Source organism: Lepus europaeus, chromosome 5, assembly GCF_033115175.1.
Source record: "Lepus europaeus isolate LE1 chromosome 5, mLepTim1.pri, whole genome shotgun sequence".
In the NCBI taxonomy this organism is placed as follows: domain Eukaryota; kingdom Metazoa; phylum Chordata; class Mammalia; order Lagomorpha; family Leporidae; genus Lepus; species Lepus europaeus.
Window position 1 is genome coordinate 140,454,978 of NC_084831.1, and position 21,705 is coordinate 140,476,682.

Genomic DNA, 21,705 nt, shown 5'->3' on the forward strand with positions numbered 1-21,705 from the left:
AACCAGGAGCCTCTTGAGTCTCCCACACAGGTACAGGGGCCCAGGCACTTGGGCCATTCTCCACTGCTTTCCCAGGCCATAAGAGAGAGCTGGGCGTTTGGCCTAGTAGTTGCTAGGCCTGGGACTGGGAAGTCTGCATCCTAATATTGGAGTGCCTGATTCAAGTCCTAGCTCTATTCCTGATTCTAGCTTCCTGGTAATGCACACTCTGGAGGCAGCAGGTGATGGCTCAGGTAACTGGTCTATGGCCTTCATGTTGGAGATATGGCCCCCGACTTCAGCTTGTCTTACTTCTGCCTACTGTGGACATTTCAGGAGTGAACCAGTGGACAGGAATTCTCTCTGATAAATATTTTTTGACAGGCAGAGTGGACAGTGAGAGAGAGAGACAGAGAGAAAGGTCTTCCTTTTCCGTTGGTTCACCCCTCAATGGCCGGCGCACCACGCTGATCCGAAGGCAGGAGCCAGGTGCTTCTCCTGGTCTCCCATGCAGGTGCAGGGCCCAAGTACTTGGGCCATCCTCCACTGCCTTCCCGGGCCACAGCAGAGAGCTAGACTGGAAGAGGAGCAACCGGGACAGAATCCAGCGCTCCGACCAGGACCAGAACCTGGTGTGCCGGCGCAGCAGGTGGAGGATTAGCCTAGTGAGCCACGGTGCCGGCCTCTCTCTGATATTAATAAAAATAATCACATCATTCTGGTTTTGAGATAATAAGATACATACGTTGGACTTTCTTTTGGTCCATTACTTACCTGTAAAAATTATGTGCAATTATGAAAACACTTTAGGAGCCAGCACTGTGGCGCAGCAGGTAAAGCTGCCAGCTGCAATGCCAGCATCCCATATGTGCACCAGTTTGTGTCCAGGTTGCTCCACTTCAGTTCCAGCTCCCTGTTAATGTCTTGGGAAAAGCAGCAGAGGATGGCCCAAGTACTTAGGCTCCTGCCACCCACATGGGAGACCTGGAAGAAGCTCCTGGCTCCTGGTTTTGGGCTGGCCCAGACCTGACCCTTGTGGCCATCTCGGGTGTGAACCAGCGGTTAGAAGATCTCTCTTGGCCAGTGCCGCGGCTCAACAGGCTAATCCTCCACCTGCGGCGACAGCACACCAGGTTCTAGTCCCGGTCGGGGCGCCGGATTCTATCCTGGTTGCTCCTCTTCCAGGCCAGCTCTCTGCTGTGGCCCGGGAAGGCAGTGGAGGATGGCCCAAGTGCTTGGGCCCTGCACCTGCATGGGAGACCAGGAGGAAGCACCTGGCTCCTGTCTTTGGATTAGCGCAGTGCGCCAGCCGCAGTGGCCATTGGAGGGTGAACCAATGGCAAAAGGAAGAACCTTTCTCTCTGTCTCTCTTTCTCACTGTCCACTCTGCCTGTCCCCCCCCAAAAAAAAAAAAAAAAATCATCTCTCTCTAACTCTTTCAAATAAATAAATAGAAAAAAACAAAGCACTTTAATGGTTTAATGGGCAGACTATCAAGAAAAATATCTCCTACCTTTCTATGAATAGCATTCCAAATTGAGCCTCATCTTTTTAAGGATATAAAATCCTAAATTGCTATGCATAGCAAATTAATGTTTAGGTCAAGATTATGGTTTTCTTATGTTATCATTTCAGTGGGCAGATAATCTAATATGTTCACCTAGCATTCAATTTAACCTGGTCCTTGGGCCAGTGCCGTGGCACAGCGGGTTAATGCCCTGGCCTGCAGTGCTGGCATTCCACATGGGCGCCGGTTTGAGACCCAGCTGCTCCACTGCCAATGCAGGTCTTTGCTATGGCCTGGGAAAGCAGTAAAAGATGGCCCAAGTCCTTGGGCCTCTGTACCCATGTGGGAGATCTGGAAGAAGCTCCTGGCTCCTGGCTTCGAATCAGTGCAGCTCCAGCTGTTGTGGCCATTTGGGGAGTGAATCATTGGAGGGAAGACCTCTCGCTAGCTCTCTCTCTGCCTCTCTGTGTAACTCTTTCAAATAAATAAATATTTTTTAAAAGAACAAATTAATCTGGTCCTCATGCTTGTTACTATTTTATACATAACTGTCTCAACAAATCAACACAGGATACATTCTGGACTCTTCCCTGAAGAAACCAACAGAGGTGAGTTTCAAACATGGATTTTGCCAGAGTCATTTTAGAAATCAACAGTTTCCTTCTCTGCCAACAGCACACCAAGACATTATGGATTGCCAAATATTTTAACTTTTTTTGTAAAAGGCTAGAAAGTAAACACGTAGGCTGTGTAAGCTATATGGTCTTTGTTTTAACTATTCAACAACTGTGTCACTATAGAGCAAAAGCAGCCAGAAATAAAGGTACAAACATGGCTGTGTTCTAATGAAACTTCATTTGTGGATGCTGAAATACGAATTTCTTATAATTTTCACATGTGATAGACATTACTCTTCACTGAACTTCAAAAAAAGTTTAAAACTATAAAAACTGCTGTATCCATGTGATGCCCTGCCTTCCCTTGGGCCTCTGCAAAGTCCTCACAAGCAAGAAGGCTTGAAGCCCCTGACCTTGGACTTAGCCTCCAGAATTCTAAGAAACAATTCTTTACAAATTGCTTAAAAAAGAGGAAAAAAAAAAAAAAAAAAAAGGAAGAAAAGAAAAGGGAGGTGGAATTCTCTTGGGCTGTACAAAACATGCAGTGGACCTTTTGGTCTGCAGGCTGTTGTGTGCCAGCCCCCCTACCGTAAGCCAAAGCAGTCAAGTGTTCCTCTTGTAAGATTCCAGCAGGTCAAGTTCACGAACCTAGTTGTTATATGTTTATGAACCTAGCTGTTAAGTCTGATGCCTATTAGGCCATTTTTTAATGAATCTGGCATTTAAATCTGTAAGTTCGTGGTAACAAATCCTCAGTAAGTCCTGGTCTCAAGAACCTGAGAACACTGGCTCCAGGGCCTACCTAGAAAGGTACCAGGGCCTCACCTGTAGAGAGACCGATTTCCAACAAACCAGCTGCCTAGCATGGAGTCATCCTCAGAGATACCTACCGCAGAACATCGAGATTCGCCTCACAGTCCTAGAATCCTCCAGGAGGATTCTGAAACCACAGATGGGAACTGAATCAAGTAAAGGTTGTGGTTCTGGTTGACTGCTTTTCCTCTGAACATGGCTTGAAATGCCAACAGGTTTTCTCAGCCAACCTCTTTTTCGTGCTTCAAATGCTCTCTCTGGCCCCAGAACAGTTCATTTTTCCATTTTTCCATGGCCTTCTTTCAAGTCTTTAGGACTGGGAGGGGTGGGTGGAGGACTAGTGCTACAGAGTAAGGCACAAGGGATCAGGACTGTTTTCATTCTTTCTTTTCAAGCTTGAAATCCCTAAAAAGGGCTGCTGCTGAGAGGAACAAGGGACCCCCCCCCCCCAAGACTGCACTTTCTATTCCTGCTTTCTTAAAGCAGATGCTGGAATATGAGAATGGTCCAACAGAACACCAATTTCTACTAACTTAACTAACAATTTCTAGATGGTAGGGGATGTTGAAAGAAGGCAATAAAGTTCTGCCAAGCTTTCTTTGACCTCAGAGAGACACAGATATAACTGAATTCCCCCTGTAATCAAAGCTTCCATGAATACACAATGGTTATTTGTATGCAAAAGAATGATTCTTAGTTTATAAGTACTTGAAAACAATACTTACTGTTTTCTATGGTTGGATCGTAGGAGTCAACAAATTGACCTTCAACAAACTGAATCGTCAATGAGGATTTCCCTATAAAAGAGAACAACAGCTCAGTATGTACTGGCATACTAAGGTAAAAAATACTTTAATTCTAGTTTTTTTCTTTTTTAAAACCATTCTAGTAGATGTAACAAGGGAAAATGGGGGGGGGGTGTCAGAAAACATTTTTTAAATTAGCATTTGAGCTATTTTTAAAAAATGTCATTAATGTGGCTTTATACCAGTATGTATATATGTATATATATAGCTATATATGTATATTTAAAGAAATTAAGCCATTACAAATAAACACTTTTGTGACTGACCAACACATCAGAAATTTTGTTAGAGATGAACTATTAATTTAGGTCTAAACTAAGCTAATTATTCTGGTGTCCTTGAAATGAGGCTTCTTAATTTTAATATAGAAATCAATAAAACATAACTAGCTTATATTCTTTCATATGACTGTTAGAAGTGCTATCAGGTACACCTTTTAAAAAAAGAGTAATCTCAAAATATGTAAAGAAAGTCTTCATTTTAAAAACTCCTTGAAGATAGAAAGCCTGTCACTCATTCAGTAAAGGTCTAGAGTACCCAGACAATTAAGACACATTTTCAAATCAACAAAAACAGACCCAACTTCTCAACTCTCTATCTACAATTTTTGCAGGAAGACTTCAGAACAGGGTCTGTATCCAGTGAAGAAACGGTTCAGCTTTTTTATCACCAGGAAAAAGGAAGCAATCCCTCCCCAGTTTCACTCCCAATACTCTCCTTTTCTCTTACAACCTTACAACATTATTACACTCTACCTGCCATACCTAACTCCCACCTCAAAACAATGTGCAGTGAAAGCAAAAGAGTTACGTTAACACCAATCTTATGCTCCTGAGGTTTAACTTGCACTTTTCCCGCTTCCAAACCACAAACAGGTGTTGCTTGCAGATGGTAGACACAATGTTGTCAACACCAAAGGCCTACTTCATAAATTCAAACACTTAATTATTTAATTAAAAAGCTGGCTTAGAAATAGAAGCTGCTGAGAGACAATTAGAAATCCGCAAGTGGGCAGACCTATTTCCCACTCATCAGACATAAAAGAACGTGGTAAAAGCAGGAGGGACATGTCTGGAGAGTGGGAAAAGGTGGCTGGCACAGATGTCAGAAAGTAGCCCAAGAGGGGAGGGTCTGGTACTATGGGCCCAACATACAATTTAAAGTGTCCACCAGAACTTCTCAAACCTGAAGTATTCTCTACAAAGCAGCCTACATGAATTTTTGAAAATTAAATGTTCCTTCTCTAATTAAAACCTTGTTGCAGGGGTGGTATGTGGCATATCAGTGGAGCCTCCTCTTGGGATGTCTGCATTCCACAGAGGGTGCCTGGTTCAAGTCCTGACTACTCCACTTTGATCCAGCTCCTGCAGCTGTTGTGCATCCTGGAATGCAGCTGGTGCTGGCTCAAAGAACGGGGTCCTTGTCACATGGGAGACCTGTACTGAGTTCTGGGATCTGGCTTCAATGTGGCTCAGACCTGGTTGTTTCGGGAATTTGGAGAGTGAATCAAAAGATGGGAGATCATTCTCAGTCTGTCTTTCAATCAAATGAAAATAAAGCTTTAAAAAATCCTCACTGCAATTAGAAAGCTTTCTCAATTCCTGAGCATGGATTTGGGCCACGACTCCAGTCACATCCTTTCTGCTCCTGCCAAGTTCCCAGTTGCCTTGGCCCTTTTGTCCCCGCCACCTTCTAGATCTTTGAATGTATGACACACTTTTGTCATTCTAGTCTGAGTTCAAATATCAGTTCTTTAGGACCACACTGTTTAAGACCCACTCCTTATCAATCTCCTGTCTTATTTCTGCTTAGTACTTGAAGTTATCTAAAATTATCCTCATTTATTAATTAGTCCATCAACAACTGGAAGGTACGGGCAACACACACTCAGAATTCTGAAAAATGAATGCAATTAAAACACATCTCTGAAGGTCATTTTCATCTAGATAGCACAAAAGATCAATTTTATATCAATGAAAGAGGAAATACAGTTCAATAAAATCAAGAAACAAATCAATCTGTATTTATTGGTACTCAGTCATGGACACAGGGATATGATAGTAGTGCAGGAAGAAACCATCTTACATACGCTAGCCCATAAAGGAGAATTTAACTCAAAATATAGCAATACTACTTCATGTAATGAAAATAGTAAGGGGGGGGGGGTGCTGCACTGTGGCATAACAGGTAAGGCTACGGCCTGCAGTGCCTGCATCCCATATGGGCACCGGTTCAAGTTCTGGCTGCTCCACTTCTGATCCAGCTCTCTGCTATGGCCTGGGAATGCAGAAGAAGATGGCCCAAGTCCTTGGGCTCCTGCACCCACGTGGGAGACCTGGAAGAAGCTCCTGGCTCCTGGCTTCAGATTGGCGCAGCTCCAGCCATTGCGGCCATCTAGGGAGTGAACCAGTGGATAGAAGGACCCTCCCCCCCAACTCTGACTTTCAAGTAAATAAATAAATCTTAAAAGATAAAAAGGGGGAAACTCCCTTATGTTAGCAAAACCTAAAAATTAAAAAAAATGAAATTTCTACTTATACTGAACACTAGTACTTGAAGCAAAAGAAGTTTAATTAGGAAGAAGGAAGACAAAGTGAAACTAAGGGTGTTCAGTGGGTACTTCTAGCTACTCCATGTAGGCTTTAATACTCTTACATAGGTACTTTAATACCATTACATACATAGAGAATAAGGGTTTATGTAGTTTTTGGAAGCAGAACTGGGTTAAAAATAGTGAAAGGTTAAGGATAAGATATGCAAATCCCCCTAAGAGTTGGGAAACAGCAAGAAACACTGGATTTGACAGTTCTCTGCAGCGGCATAGGCAGACCTCAACTTCACTTGCAGGACTGAAGGGAGGGGAGCATAGCTTCAGGAATTACTGCTATGGTTTGAATATGATTTGCACCCCAGCCCCCGAAATAACTCATGCAGGAGATTTCATCCCCAAAGTCTCGTTAATGATATTAAGAGGATGGAAACATAATCCATATGGCACTCAAAGGCGGATCTTTGGAAAGTGATTAGATAAGATCACTAGGGTGGGGATCCCCCCATGACTGAATCCTGGTGACCTTCTAAGAAGGGAGCGCACAGACAACAGACCATGTGTGCTTCTTCCATGAGGTGATGCACTCAAGGGAGCCCTCACAAAGCCAGTGTCATCCTCTTTGGGCTGGGAACCTCCGGTCAAGAGCCAAAATAAACCTCTTTTCTTTAGATAGCAGCCTGCTCAGACAGCTTGTTATAGTAACAAAAAGCTGACTAATACAGTTACATGAAATTCAGGAAGCCACATTCAAACTGAAAACAAAGTTACACATATTATATTAACATGGGATAAAAGTCCCAAAATGGAGTGACAGATAAAAGGATCACGTACTGAAGACACAATTATCTCTACACAGTTTCCTACTTGTATCATAAAGGGCATAAAATATTTCAGACTAATTTGAAAAGCATAAAGCAATTATCCCAGTAAAAGCAGACAATGTAATCTAATCCAAACAGCCAGCTGCTGTCTTCACAAAGCATAAATGGCTCCGCCACCCATCCAGTGCTGTGGCTTAGTGGGTAAAGCCATCGCCCAGGGCACCCGCATCCCATGTCGGCGCAGGCTGGAGTCCCTGCTGCTTCAGTTCCACTGCAGCTCCCTGCTAATGCACCTGGGAAAGCAGATGGCCCAAATCCTTGGGCCTTGGCACCCTTGTGGGAAATCTGGAAGAAGCTCCTGGTTTCAGACCAGCCCAGCTCCAGCTGTTTCAGCCATCTGGGAAATGAACCAATGGATGCAAGATCTCCTTCTAACTTCTGCCTTTCAATCAAATAAATCTTAAAAAGAGTAACTGGGATACCAGAATTTAAAACCTTATCCCTTAGGGTTTCTCAATCAGACTGGCCCCTGAGAGAAAGGTATTATTCATTGGCAGAAATGGTACTGAAGAAAAGCTGAGTTTCCCTTGGGTCTCTCCTTGCTTTTACCACCCCTTACTCCAAGGGGAGACAATTAATTACTGAAATCAAGAAACAGAAAGGCTTGAAACCTTTACAAGTCGGCACTAAACAGTAATTTATCCTTGTAAATAAATCCCACTGCTCATTTTCAAGTGCTTTCAGTTCTGATTATTGTCGTTTCTGGCTTGAAGAGAGGTCCTCTGAAGAAGCCATTCAGCCTTTTGGTCAAGCTTTGCAGGAAGTTTGCTTGCAGCTACAAAAGGGCATTTTTTTTTAAAGATTTTATTTTATTTATTTGAAAGAGTTACAGAGAGAGGTAGAGACAGAGAGAGATCTTTCATCCACTGGTTCACTCCCCAGATGGCCGCAACGGCCGGAGCTGTACCGATTTGAAGCCGGAAGCTTCTTCTGGGTCTCCCAGGTGGGTTCAGGGGCCCAAGGACTTGGGCCATCTTCTACTGCTTTCCCAGGCCATAGCAGAGAGCTGGATCAGAAATGGAGCAGCCAGGACTTGAACCAGCACCCATATGGGATGCCGGCAATTCAGGCCAGGCTTTAACCCGCTGTGCCACAACGCTGGCCCCAAAAGGGGCATATCATGTTCTTTACTGTGGTCACCTTTTAAAATTTTCCTTCATAACTTCATATACTTACTCTTGCTTTTTGCAGTCATCTCCTGAAGATGTTTCAGCAACAATCATGCTCTCAAAAGACATACAAATCTGTACAGTTTGAGAATCTCAAACTCCAGATCAAATCTTTAGAAAAATAGACATAACTCACTCGTTTTATGACATGCAATATAAAACATCTGAACAGGATATATCCCAATTCCCACAGTGAACTTCCAAACACTCTTCCTAGGGGCTGATGCTGTGTCATTGTGGGCAGGTAAAGCCATCACCTGCAGTGCTGGCATCCTATATGGGCACCAGTTCGAGTCCCGGCTGCTGCTCTTCAGATCCAACTCTTCTGCTATGGCCTGAGAAAGCAGTAGAAGATGGCCCAAGTGCTTGGGCTCCTGCACCCATGTGGGAGACCCAGAAGAAGCTCCTGGCTCCTGGCTTCAGATTGGCACAGCTCTGGCCATTGCAGCCATCTGGGGAGTGAACCAGAGGATCACTCTCTCTCTCTGCCTCTCTGTAAGTCTGCCTTCAAATAAATAAATAAATATTTTTAAAAAATTCTAAAATATTGTTCCTGCAAACCAAAAACCACTCTAAAACTACAAAAAAATCAAAAATCTCCTGTGAGTAAAAATATAAAAACAGCATAATTTTATGCATTTATATATTTTTTCAACAATGTAAATAGTACATTTATTTTCCAACAATGTAATACAGTAAATTTTTTTCACCCAGCATTTTTTATTACAGAAGGTACACTTTCAAGGTACACTATGTTGGATCACATACTTCGCGATTATTGCAAAATAGGTATTGTTTGTGTAACTATTTTAATTTTGAACTTGTTTTCAAACTTGTTCTCTAAAAATATGCCTAGATTATATACACACATCAACATCGGGAACAATTCACTGGGATATAATGGTTTTCAATTTACTAACTACTAACATCAAGAAAGTCACCTGACAAAAGGGGGAGTCCATTAAAACTTATGTATGTGAGATACCTGGAACACAACTCATTATTATGAGGACAGCTGTCATCTTCACCCCAATTTCCTAGCATCACTTTGAGAGACTCTGACATCCGTGTGCATAAACTGTCTACACTCAGACTGTACCTCTTCTGACATCTGCACGAGACAAGAGATTCCCTGGTGTTCATACTTTGACTCTCATCACCAAAACAGCAGCTTTGATCCAGAGGGTCAGGAAATCAACATGCTGAGCCATGATCCCGTACCGTTTTTAGGTATACCAGCACAGATCGCAAAGAACAGAAGTGTTAAGAAATGTCTGTTTCATGTTATATACATGTTATGTCAGGTGACCATAAAATGTATTTCTTTTGCAAAGATTTTTTATTTACTTGAGAGGCAGAGTTACAGACAAGAGAGGAATAAACAGAGTCTTCCGTCTGCTGTTTCACTCCTCAAATGGCTGCAACAGCCAGGGCTGGGTGGTATCCGAAGCCAGGAGCCTCTATCCACCTTAAGCCTCAAGAGAAATCGCTTTCCACAACTCATCAGAAGCCGCTAATTCCCTCTGTCACAACTGTTTAATCAATTGCTTTGTGAGTCTGAACCAAGCTGCAGAAAGATCCCACAACCACTTGAGCTGGTGACCATTAACAAGCCATGGTCTTATCACTTCTCTGCCTTTCGGCTAAGATCAAGTTAAAAAGCCACGGTCTTTGCTACTCTGTCCTCTCTCTAGGAGTGCTCTGTGTAGTTACTTTCCCTCCTATAGTAGTAGTTCTAAGTGCTAAGGATGAGTCCAATAGTTTAACAACACAGGGTATCTTTGATATGGGCAGGCAGATAGCATTAAATTCATGAGCTGGAGACCACGCCCTTACCTGATCTCACCTCTATATGCCCACCTGCCAATCTGACTACATAGCCACTTCCCTCTTGGAAGTAAGAGGCGTGGAGCACCCAGGGCCCACCCTTGCTCTCACGTGCATCTCTTGAGAGTGCGGCCATTTGGCTGTTTCTCCTCCTGTTCATTCCCCAGCCCGCCGCAGGTATTTGCTGCCACTCCGGCCTGCGCAATTTCTCAGTGCAGCTCCAGCTGGTGGACTCCTGCACATGGTCCTTTGGCCTGCCTGGTATGGAACTCTCTCCCAGTTATCTTTCTGATCCCCCTCACCCTTAAATAAAGCCCTCACTTCCCCAAATAAATCCTGAACCTTGCCTGTATTGTTTATGTCTAAGCTTAGGACGCTTGAGACAAGAACCCGAAATATTAATTTTAAAATATGTTCCCCAATAACAATAGTAAGTGATATAAAGTGTAGGTCATAAATTTCAAGTAAATGATTTTGGTAATTTCCACAAGGCTAAAAATAAAACTTACCACATGACAATCATCTTTCCCCACTTCTAGTGGTCTGGGATAAAGTAGCTAGCTGAGCTGGAGGTCACAAACCATAAGTCCCCAACCCTGTAATTCTATCCCGCTTCTCAATCAGAACACCCCTTTCTCAGGACCTGGGTGGGGGGGAAGTTGTGTAAATATGTATCTTAAGCATCACCTGCAACTTTATGGAGGTATCATAAAATTCCCAGGTGAACACATTACCTCAAAAGAGGAGGGGCTGGGAGGTATTCCCCCCGCCCCTTCTTGTGGGAGACCAAGACTAAAGGAGATGCAGAGGTACCACCTCTCTACTTCTCCCCCACCCTTTTACTCCCTCTGACACACTCCACTCCTCAACTATGCTCACATTTTTCTTTTTTAAAGATTTATTTATTTATTTGAAAGTCAGAGTTACAGAGAGAGAGAGAGAGAAAGAGAGAGAAAGAAAGAGAGTGAGGTCTTCTACCTGTCGGTTCACTCCCCAACTGGCTGCAATGGAAGGAGCTGCAACCAGTCTGAAGCCAAGAGCCAGGAGCTTTTTCCAGGTCTCCCACACGGGTGCAGGGGCCCAAGGACTTGGGCCATCTTCTACTTGCATTCCCAGGCTATAGCAGAGAGCTGGATCAGAAGTGGAACAGCCAGGTCTTGAACTAGCACCCATTTGGGATGCCGGCACTACAGGCACCAGCCCCTACGCCCACCTTTTAAATAAACTATCACTATGTGCTCTGTATAAGTGCCTGTATGTAGAATGCTGCTTTCAATAGAGAGCAGGGATCTGGGATAAAAAAACTGGACCCCATTTCCCCCACTTCACCAGGATTCCATTTACTCCAAGATGCAGCATCTGTCAATGACAGAAGCTCTGGGAACCAAGAGATGGCAAAATCAAATTTACAACACACATCTGTTTCAGAAATACAATAATTAGTAGAAATAAGATAGTGGGTAAAGTTCCAGGATTTGAATTCAAGATTAGTTATGGTGTTAACCCTAGTTGTATCTCTAGCGAAGTTAAGCTCTCTGGGTCTCAAAATTCTCACTCATCCTGAGGATTAACTGAAATCACAGCTATAAAGCATAGTACCTGGCATGTATTCAATGAACAGTCACTAACTTCAAGGACCCTATTCCCAAAGCCGAGCAAGCCTTTCTCAGATTATGGTCAACAGAGTACATTTTACATCCACAAACAGTAGCTTGAGTCCTATCCCATGTCCCATTCTTTAAAAAGATGTTAGCATAATAATATACCTGACTAATAGTCTATGAGGTCCCTGATACTCACTGTGAAAAGTTAAACTGAAGACTTTTTACTGGAGGTTTTTCCAGCCCGGAAAAGGACATGACAAGGTGAAATGTCAGGAAGATCAGAATTTTGAAAAATGGACTTGAAATGAAAATTGGACTTTTTAAAAAAATATACTTCAAAATAGGTGACAATAAAAAACAAAAATGGAAAAAATGATCTCTAAGGGGGGAAGAAAATCTTAAGACACAATATACCTGATTTAAAGAGTTACACAGCAATCAAGACATTGTAGTATTGACATAAAGACAGAAATTAAATTAATAAAATGGCTTCCATTGAGGCCGGCACTATGGCGTAGTGAGTAAAGCCACTGCCTGCAGTGCTGACATCCCTGTATGGGCACCTGTTCGAGTCCTAGCTGCTCCACTTCTGATCCAGCTCTCTGCTATGGCCTGGGAAAACAGCAGATGGCCCCTGAACTCATTGGGAGACCCAGAGGAGGTTCCTGGCTCCTGGCTTCGAATCAGCTCAGTTTTGGCCATTGCGGCCATTTGGAGAATGAACCAGCGGACTGTCAATGACTGCCTCTGCCTTTCAAATAAATAAAATAAGTCTTTAAAAAAGAATGGCCAGGCCGGCGCCGTGGCTCAACAGGCTAATCCTCCGCCTTGCGGCGCCGGCACACCGGGTTCTAGTCCCGGTCGGGGCACCAATCCTGTCCCGGTTGCCCCTCTTCCAGGCCAGCTCTCTGCTGTGGCCAGGGAGTGCAGTGGAGGATGGCCCAAGTGCTTGGGCCCTGCACCCCATGGGAGACCAGGAGAAGCACCTGGCTCCTGCCATCGGAACAGCGTGGTGCGCCGGCTGCAGCGCGCTACCGCGGCGGCCATTAGAGGGTGAACCAACGGCAAAGGAAGACCTTTCTCTCTGTCTCTCTCTCTCTCACTGTCCACTCTGCCTGTCAAAAAATAAATAAATAAATAAATAAATAAAAAAGAATGGCCTGCAGTAACAGATCCACACACATATGATCAACTGACCTTTCAACCAGGGTGCAAAGGCAATTCAAGAGAAAAACAGTCTTTTCCAACATGTTGCTGAAACAAAGGGATGTCACTATTAAAAAAAGAAAAAAAAAAAAAAAGAAAAAAAAAGAACTGGACTATATACTTGGCTGGTACCATATAAAAAATAATATAAAAAATGGATCACAGGCCTAAATTTAAAATCTGAACAATGAAACTTTCGGAAGAAAATGTGGGAGAAAAACTTTGTAAACATGAGTTAGGTGAAGATTTCTTAGATGTAACACCCAACAGACAATCAATGGGGGCAAAAAAAGATAGAGGACTTTATAAAAATTAGACTGCTGAGAAAATCCTTGTTTTATGAGTGGAACACAAAGCCCAGGGATCAAGAATATGTATGTATCAAACTTAACAAGAAAGTGAGCAACATCTGAACTTGAAACTTGAAGGAAGAAGATACTTCAAGGAAGGAAGATACTCAGACTGTAAATAAGTGCAAGAAAGGATGCTGAACATGACTCACTAGGGAACCACAAAATCACAATGATATCACGCACCTACTTTAAAAAATACTACAGTCAGTTGGTGAATATACCAACTGACACTTTCTTTTCTGTTTTTAAGAGACCAACTGATACTTTCACCCGCTGCTGGCAGGAATGGGAAATGGTGGGCCACTTTGGAGCAACTTCTGCAGCTTTTTAAAAGTTATACATATGCTTATCAAATGGCCCAACAATCTCACTCCTAGATATTTATTCAAGAGAAATGAAAATTTATAGTCAGGGGTCGGCGCTGTGGTGCAGCGGTAAAGCTGCCACTTGCAGTACCGGTATCCCATATGGACACCAGTTTGAGTCCTGGCTGCTCCACTTCCAATCCAGCTCTCTGTTGTGGCCTGGGAAAGCAGTAGAAGATGGCCCAAGTCCTTGGGCCCCTGCACCAATGTGGGAGACCCGGAGGAAGCTCCTGGCTCTTGGCTTCGGATCAGCACAGCTTCGGCCGTTGCAGCCAACTGAGAATTGAACCAGCGGATGAAAGATCTTTCTCCCTCTGCCTCTCCACTGTGTAACTCGGACTTTCAAATAAATAAATAAATCTTTAAAAAAATTTATAGTCATACAAAAATGTGTATGCATGTTTATGCTGGCCATTCATAACTGTCCCAAAGTGGAGATAAATCAAATGTTGTTCAACAGGTAAGTGGATAAACAAATTATGTTAATCAACAAGAAATATCATTCAGCATTTAAAAGGAATGAAATAGTGATACACACAACTTGGATAAACCTCCAATATGTTACGCTAAGTGAAACAGCCAGACGCAAAAAATAATGCCATTTATCTGGCATTCTGGCAAAGACAAAACTGCAGGGACAGAAAACGGAAGAGGGAAAGAATAACTAGAACGGGGCACAAGGGTACTTATTGAGTTGACAGAACTCTTCGATACCCTGATTGTTGCTACATAACCATGTACATTTGTCAAAACTCATTGAACTCTAACACCAAAAAAGACAAGTTTTCATGTATGTTAACTCCAAGTCAAGTGTTATTTAGTTTTGAAAGAATTTTCAGGCACAGCGGGTTAGGCCCCTGCTTGCAACACGTGCATCCCGTTATCAGAGTGCAGGCTGGAGTTGTGGTTCCTCTGCTTTCAATCCAGTTACTGCTAACCATCCTGGGAGGAAGCAGATGATGGGCTCCTGCTCCTCACATGGGATTCCCAGACAGAGTTCCAGGCTCCTGGTTTTGGCCTATCTAGCTCAGGCATTTGCAGGCATTTGAGAAGTGAACAAACATATGGAGGAGCTCTCTTTGTGTCTACCTCCCCCCACCACCAGTCTTTGCCTTTCAAGTAGATGAAAATAAGTAAGAATACAGAGCTAACAAACTCCCAAAATGAGGGGAAAAAAATTCTCTGGGGCAGGTATTTGGCCTAGCAGCTCAAATGCCATTAAGGTGTCTGGGTCGCATATCAGAGTACTTGGGTCCGAGTCTTGGCTCCAGCTTCCTACTAATGCATATCCAGGAGGTACTGGTGATGGCTCAACTAGATTCCTGTCACCCAGGAGGGAGACCTGGATTGTGTTTCTAGCTTTGGCTTGGCCCAGTCCCAGACACTACTGTAGGCATCTGAAGAGTGAACCAGTGGATGGGAATTCTGTCTCAAATTAAAAAAAAAAAGAAGAAGAAGAAGAAGAAGAAGAATCTTTACTTATTTACTCTTATCTCATATACAAAAACTAACTAGAGGGGCCGGTGCTGAGGCATAGCAGGTAAAGCCATTGCCTGTGGCTCTGGCATCCCTTATGAGCACCAATTCCAACGAGTCCTAGCTGCTCCACTTCCTTCCAATCCAGCTCTCTGCTATGGCCCAAGTCCTTGGGCCCCTGAACCCACCTGGGAGACCCAGATGAAGCTCCTGGCTTCAGACTGGCCCAGCTCCAGCCATTGTGGCCATTTAGGGGGTGAACCAGTGGATGGAAGACCTCTCCCCCCACCCCCCTGCCACCTTTCAAATAAATAAATAAATCTGAAAAACAAAAAAACAGCCTTTTCCAGTTGAGGTGCCTCACAGTGAGGATCTCTGCAGTCTGTCCACACCATATCGCACAAGGGTCTGCTACAGTCTGTCCAGGTCTCCCAAGGCAAGAAGATAGCCACAGCCATGGTACATTGCAAATGGGGCAATGGCCTTATCAAGGTGAACGGGAGGCTCCTGGAGGTGATTTTTTTTTTTATTACTTTACATTCTTTATTTCACACATAAACTTTATAATCCAAATGTGTATTTCCCATTCAAACACATCTCAATTCAAACTAGACACACTCCTGTACTCAAGAGCCACATGTGGTAGTGGCTACCACACTGGATGGCTTATTTTTGGAGGGTGCTTATTTCTACCTAGTACAAAACCTGTAACTTCAGGAACTGTGCTAGAAGATACTTCTTGGGACTAGTTAGTTAGAAGAAACTCCTCCCCACCCCCAGAATTTTATATAAGGAATACAAATTTCAAGTATTTCATAAATACAACTTTAAGAACACACTCATTCTTTCCACCATACCCACCTTCTCACTCACACTCTACCTCTCTTTTTCCTCTCTTATTCCCATTCTTATTTTTTACTAAGATCTATTTTCAATTAACTTTATACACATAAGATTAACTCTATACTAAGTAAGGAGTTCAACAAATAGTATGAAAAAAACTGTTCCTCAACAGTCGATGCAAGGGCTGGGCTGTTCAAAGTCATCACATCTCAAAGTGTCAACTGCACTATAAAGAATACCTTTTAGGTGTCCTATTAGTTACCATAAGTCAGGGAGAACATATGGTATTTGTCCTTTTGGAACTGGCTTATTCACTAAGTATGATGTTTTCCAGTTTTATCCATTTTGTTACAGATGACAGGATTCCATTTTTTAAACCACTGTGTAGTATCCCACGGTGTATGTATCCCGTAAGCTCTTTATCCAGTCTTCAGTTGACAAATATTTGGGTTGATTCCAAACCTTAGCTGCTGTGAACTGGGCTGCAATAAACATGGCGCTATAGGTAACTCTCTCATATGCTGATTTCATCTCCCTTGGGTAAACTCCCAGGAGTGGGATGGCTGGTCACATGGCAGGTCTATGTTCAGATTTCTGAGGTATCCCTGGAGGTGACTGAGCTACCTACTCTGCAGTACGAGTTGCTGGAGCCTGTTCTGCTTCTAGGCAAAGAGCGGTGTGCTGGCATTGACATCCGGGTCCGAGTGAAGGGTGGTGGTCATGTGGCTCAGATTTATACTATCAGTCAGTCCATCTCCAAAGCCCTGGTGGCCTATTACCAGTCTTATGTGGATGAGGCTTCCAAGAAGACCAAAGACATCCTTACCCTGTGTGACTCATCCTGCTAGTAGCTGACCCCCACCGCTGCAAGTCCAACAAGTTTGGAGGCCCCGGTGCTATGCTCGCTACCAGAAATCCTACAGATACGCCTGTCATGAAGATCAGGGATCAGCTCTATAAAGCAGTGATTGTGGGATTAAAAAAAAAAAAAACTAAACTATAAATGGATCATAGACCTAAATTTAAAACCATAAAAATTCCAGAAGATAATGTGAGAAAATTTTTGTGATCTTTGATACCAAATGAATAAAACCATCAGAAAAAAGAGATAACCTGTTCTCCACCAAAATTACAAACTTCTGCTCTTTGATGAACACAGGAAAATGAAAAAGGAAGCCACAGACCAGGCAGAAATAGCCTCTCTACATACACACACACACACACACATATTTGTAAAGACTTTTATTCAGAATAAACCAATAAAAACAATCCAATAATAAAGGCAAAAAGCTGAGCAGACACTTCACGAAAGATATACAGATGACCAATAGGTATATGACAAGATGTTTAACATCATTAGTCACTGGGAAACCCAAATACAACCACAACCTACCATGTGAGAGTGGTTGAAGTTAAAAAGACCACCAAAAATTAAGTATCACTAAAGATAGGCAGGCAACAACTAGAACTCTTATCCACAGCTGCTGGAAGCATAAAATGGTACAAATACTTGAGAAGTCTGATAGCTTCCCATAAAATATATACTTAACATACATGTGACCGAGTAATTCCATTGCTAGTTATTTGTAACAGAGAAATGACTTCACATCCACAAAGACATGCACACATGTTCCTAACAGCGTTATTCTCAATAATTACACACTGGAAACCACCCAAATGTCCACCACAACAGGCGACCAGATAAAATTACTTACACATACAACACCATAGGTGAATTTTAAAAACATTACACTTCTGGTAAAGCTGCTGCCTGCAGTGCCAACATCCCATATGGATGTGCCAGTTCGAGTCCTGGCTGCTCCAATTCTAATCCAGCTCTCTGCTATATGGCCTAGAAAAGCAGTAGAAGGTAGTCCAAGTCCTTGGGCCCCTGCACCCCCATGGGAGACATAGAGGAAGCTCCTGGCTCCTGGATTCGGATCAGCCCAGCTCTGGCCATTGCGGCCATTTGGGGAGTGAACCAGAGGACAGAAGAGCTCTCTCTCTGCCTCTGCCTTTCTGTAGCTCTTTCAAATAAATATTAAAAAAAAAAAAAAAAAAAAAAAAAAAAAGAGGGGGGGGGTGGGGAGAAAAGACAAGACTATAATGGGGCCAACATTGTGGCCCAGTGGGTTAAGCCATCGGCAATGCTGGCATTCTATACTAATGGCCTGGTAAAGCAGTGGAAGACTCAGATGAAGTTCTTAACTTCTTTTTTTTTTTTTTTTTTTTTTTTTAAACAGGCAGAGTGGACAGTGAGAGAGAGAGAGAGACAGAGAGAAAGGTCTTCCTTTGCCGTTGGTTCACCCTCTAATGGCCGCCGCGGTAGCACGCTGCGGCCGGCGCACCGCGCTGTTCCGATGGCAGGAGCCAGGTGCTTCTCCTGGTCTCCCTTGGGGTGCAGAGCCCAAACACTTGGGCCATCCTCCACTGCACTCCCTGGCCACAGCAGAGAGCTGGCCTGGAAGAGGGGCAACCGGGACAGGATCGGTGCCCCGACCGGGACTAGAACCCGGTGTGCCGGCGCCACAAGGCGGAGGATTAGCCTGTTGAGCCACGGCGCCGGCCTGAAGTTCTTAACTTCTGCTTGGCCCAGCTCCAGCCATTGCAGCCATCTGGGAAGTGAACCAGCAGATGGAAGCCCCCTGTCTCTTCCTCTCTCTTTCAAATACATACATACATAGAAAAAGGGAAGATAAGGCATTTACTATTTTTTCCCAAGCCATATGATGATGATTATTAGCTATGACTTACACAGTTTTCCTGGGTTTTCTCATTCATAAAATGGAGATATTAATAGCACCTATCTTATAAGGCAGTTGTGAGAATTAAATGAAAATACATTTGAATATCTGGTACACGTAGTAAGTATTAATATGTAGTAAGTGCTCAATAAATTTCACTATTAGTACTAGTATTAGTAACTTTCCTTAAGAGAAACATGATCAGTTAAGGGAAAATAGCATTTCTGTAACTTTTTATTATTGCTAGTAAATTAATCTGAAATTAAAGCAGATGATATATAATGACTACTTCAGCTAAAGTTTCAAAGTGATAAAAATAATAAATATGAAACACACATACATACACATTCCCTAAGGTAGAAAATTTGTTTTAGCTATCAATTGCTACATTACAACCATTCCAAAAGCTTAGAGACTGAAATCAAACATTTCACTTGTTCCTCTTCCTACAGGCAAGGCTGGGCTCACTGCGGTTACTCCTCTGCCTGTTCGCAGCAGCCAGGCTGGCCAGGCGAGACGCGTCTGGGATGGCTGGGCCTTCGTTCTTGCCATGTGGCTTCTTCTGAGGCCTCCCAAGTGTTATCTAGGCTCTCAAGAACTCAGAAGAAGCTGCCAAGTTCTTCAGCCTTACAGCCAGGCACTGGCGTATCATCATCTCCACTGCATTCTGGAGGACTGAGACAGTCACCAGGTGAGAGCAGGAACACCCAGAGGGTGCTTCACTGGGGACCAGACACAGAACCGACAAAATGAATGTGGTCTGGTTATAAATGGATTGTACCCTGAATACATCACCACCGGTAAAAGGCATGGAGAACAATGAACTGCCCAACAGTTTCCTAACAGTATGTTCCTTACCAGGCACGCGATGCCAGTAACACACTGCACAGTGGTCCACTCCCTTCCAGTAAAAAAAGTTCCCTCCATGGTAGCATTGGCAGCAGGAGTGCCTGCTGCTTTTCTCAGGGGCAATATTTTTATAAGGCAGAGCCACCAAGGAAAAATTCTGAAAAAAAAAAATATATACCTAGCATTCTAATTTTAATGAAAGGTGTCTAAAAGTTTGTGTGTTTTGGAAAAGGGCGCTGTGTGATTCTAATAGGAATATCCATTCCCACATCTCCATCATACAGACCACAGCATGTAATAGGTAACTGTTGAACAGAACCTACAAGTGAGGTACTGCTTTAGAGGTCACAAAACTTTTTCACATGAATTATCTTGCTTGTCCCTTTGAATTAATCAGGGTAGACATCATCTTGTTCTTTCTCACATCGTTTCCCTAACTTCAAAAATAAACGCTCAGGGAGGAAAAAAGGAGAGAAAAAAATTAATGAGCAAATAATCACAAAGAAAGCGCAGAATAAGGAAAACTGCCTCATAAAGGTATTGCTTAACACAATATTAGTTGCATGCCTACTATTACCAAGAATATGATACTAGAAAGTGTCCTATCAAGGAAATTAAGAAAAAGTTTACATTGTAATATGGATGAGTTGCAAAAGTGAAGAATTTTATTTACTTAGTACAAGGGCTATTAAACGAAAAGGAAGAAAAAGTGCTGCCCAGAAGGGCCATGAACTGTTTTCCTGAAGACATTTTAAATAGGATGACAAAGACGAAGCCAATGTAAGGCAAGGACAGATGTAGCAAACTGCAGGAAGTTAAATGTTTGAACACAAAGAATGAATTTTCTTAGATTTGAGGCCAAAATGGGGAGAAGGATGGCAGTGAGACTCAGGGTAGGCAAGAGCTAAGGAAAATCGAGGAAAGAAATTCTCAAATCATAACACAATCTTTAATATATAGAACAACATGAAATTTAAGATGAAGCAAACTAGCAATAACAAAGCCTGAGGGGAACGGGACACAAAATAAAGCCTACTCATCAGTCACCACGAATGGTTCAGTACGTTCATATTATGAAGATTTTCTTCAAAAGTTCTTAAAAATCTGTACTGATCTCATTTACCAACATCAACTCCCTCCTTATTAGACCCATGCCGTCCAATGAGGTAGCAGCAGCCACATGTGTAGAGCACCTAAAATGTGGCTAGTCATGAGAGGTGTTAAACCCAAGAGGGGCCGGTGCTGTGGCATAGCAGGTAAAGCCGCCGCCTGCAGTGCTGGCATCCCATATGGGCACCGGTTTGTGTCCCGGCTGCTCCACTTCCATCCAGCTCTCTGCTATGGCCTGGGAAAGCAGTAGAAGATGGCCCAAGTCCTTGGGCCCCTGTACCCATGTGGGAGACCCACAGGAGGCTCCTGGCTTCGGATCAGCAGTTTTTGGCCGTTGCGGCCAACTGAGGAGTGAACCAGCTGATGGAAGACCTCTCTCCCGCCTTCTCTCTCTGCCTCTTCTTCTCTGTGTAACTCTGACATTCAAATAAATAAATTAAAGAAAAAAAAAAAAGATTTATGAGATTCATTAAGAAAAAATGTAAAAATAGCAACAATATTCACTACATGCTGAAATGGTAATATTTTAGACATCCCGGGCAAAATCAATTGTACTAAATTAATTTCACCTGTTTTTTACTTACCTAATGTGGCTACTGGAAAAATCTAATTACCTGTGGTTTGTACTATATGTATTAAATTTCTTTGGACAATGCTGCTCCATAACATAGGCTAAGGGAATAAATAGAAGAATCCATTTTGTGTAAGGGTAGCTCCCTAAATTTATATAAATTTAGCTCCAGGAAGACTTCCATAGGTCTAAAAAAATGAAGGTGGGCTCATTTTATGTACAGTTTAATTTTTTAGCATACTGCTCATACAGAAACATGGTAAGATTCAGAAAGCAATTTATTATAAATATGCACACGTCTAGCACAGTTATAGAGGAAGAAAAGGGTCTAGAGATGGAGACCAACCACCCATCCTCCAAGCAGGAAAGGCAGAAACATTGTGTAGTTAGGTAGGAATCCTCAGCAGCCTGCCTGGCTGAGTGGGCAGTCAGAG

General features: G+C 43.0%; 1 protein-coding gene and 1 pseudogene across 1 annotated transcript in view; one reads left to right on the forward strand and one right to left on the reverse strand.

The window, feature by feature from the left end:
* RHEB (Ras homolog, mTORC1 binding) overlaps positions 1 to 21,705 on the reverse strand; it is a 59,913-nt gene that overhangs the window by 24,780 nt on the left and 13,428 nt on the right. Inside the window, exon 2 of the mRNA XM_062192878.1 lies at positions 3,642 to 3,713. Coding sequence (XP_062048862.1) covers positions 3,642 to 3,713 — 72 coding nt within the window. The remainder of the gene's footprint in view (positions 1 to 3,641; positions 3,714 to 21,705) is intronic.
* Positions 14,960 to 16,957, forward strand: LOC133760518 (small ribosomal subunit protein uS9-like; annotated as a pseudogene).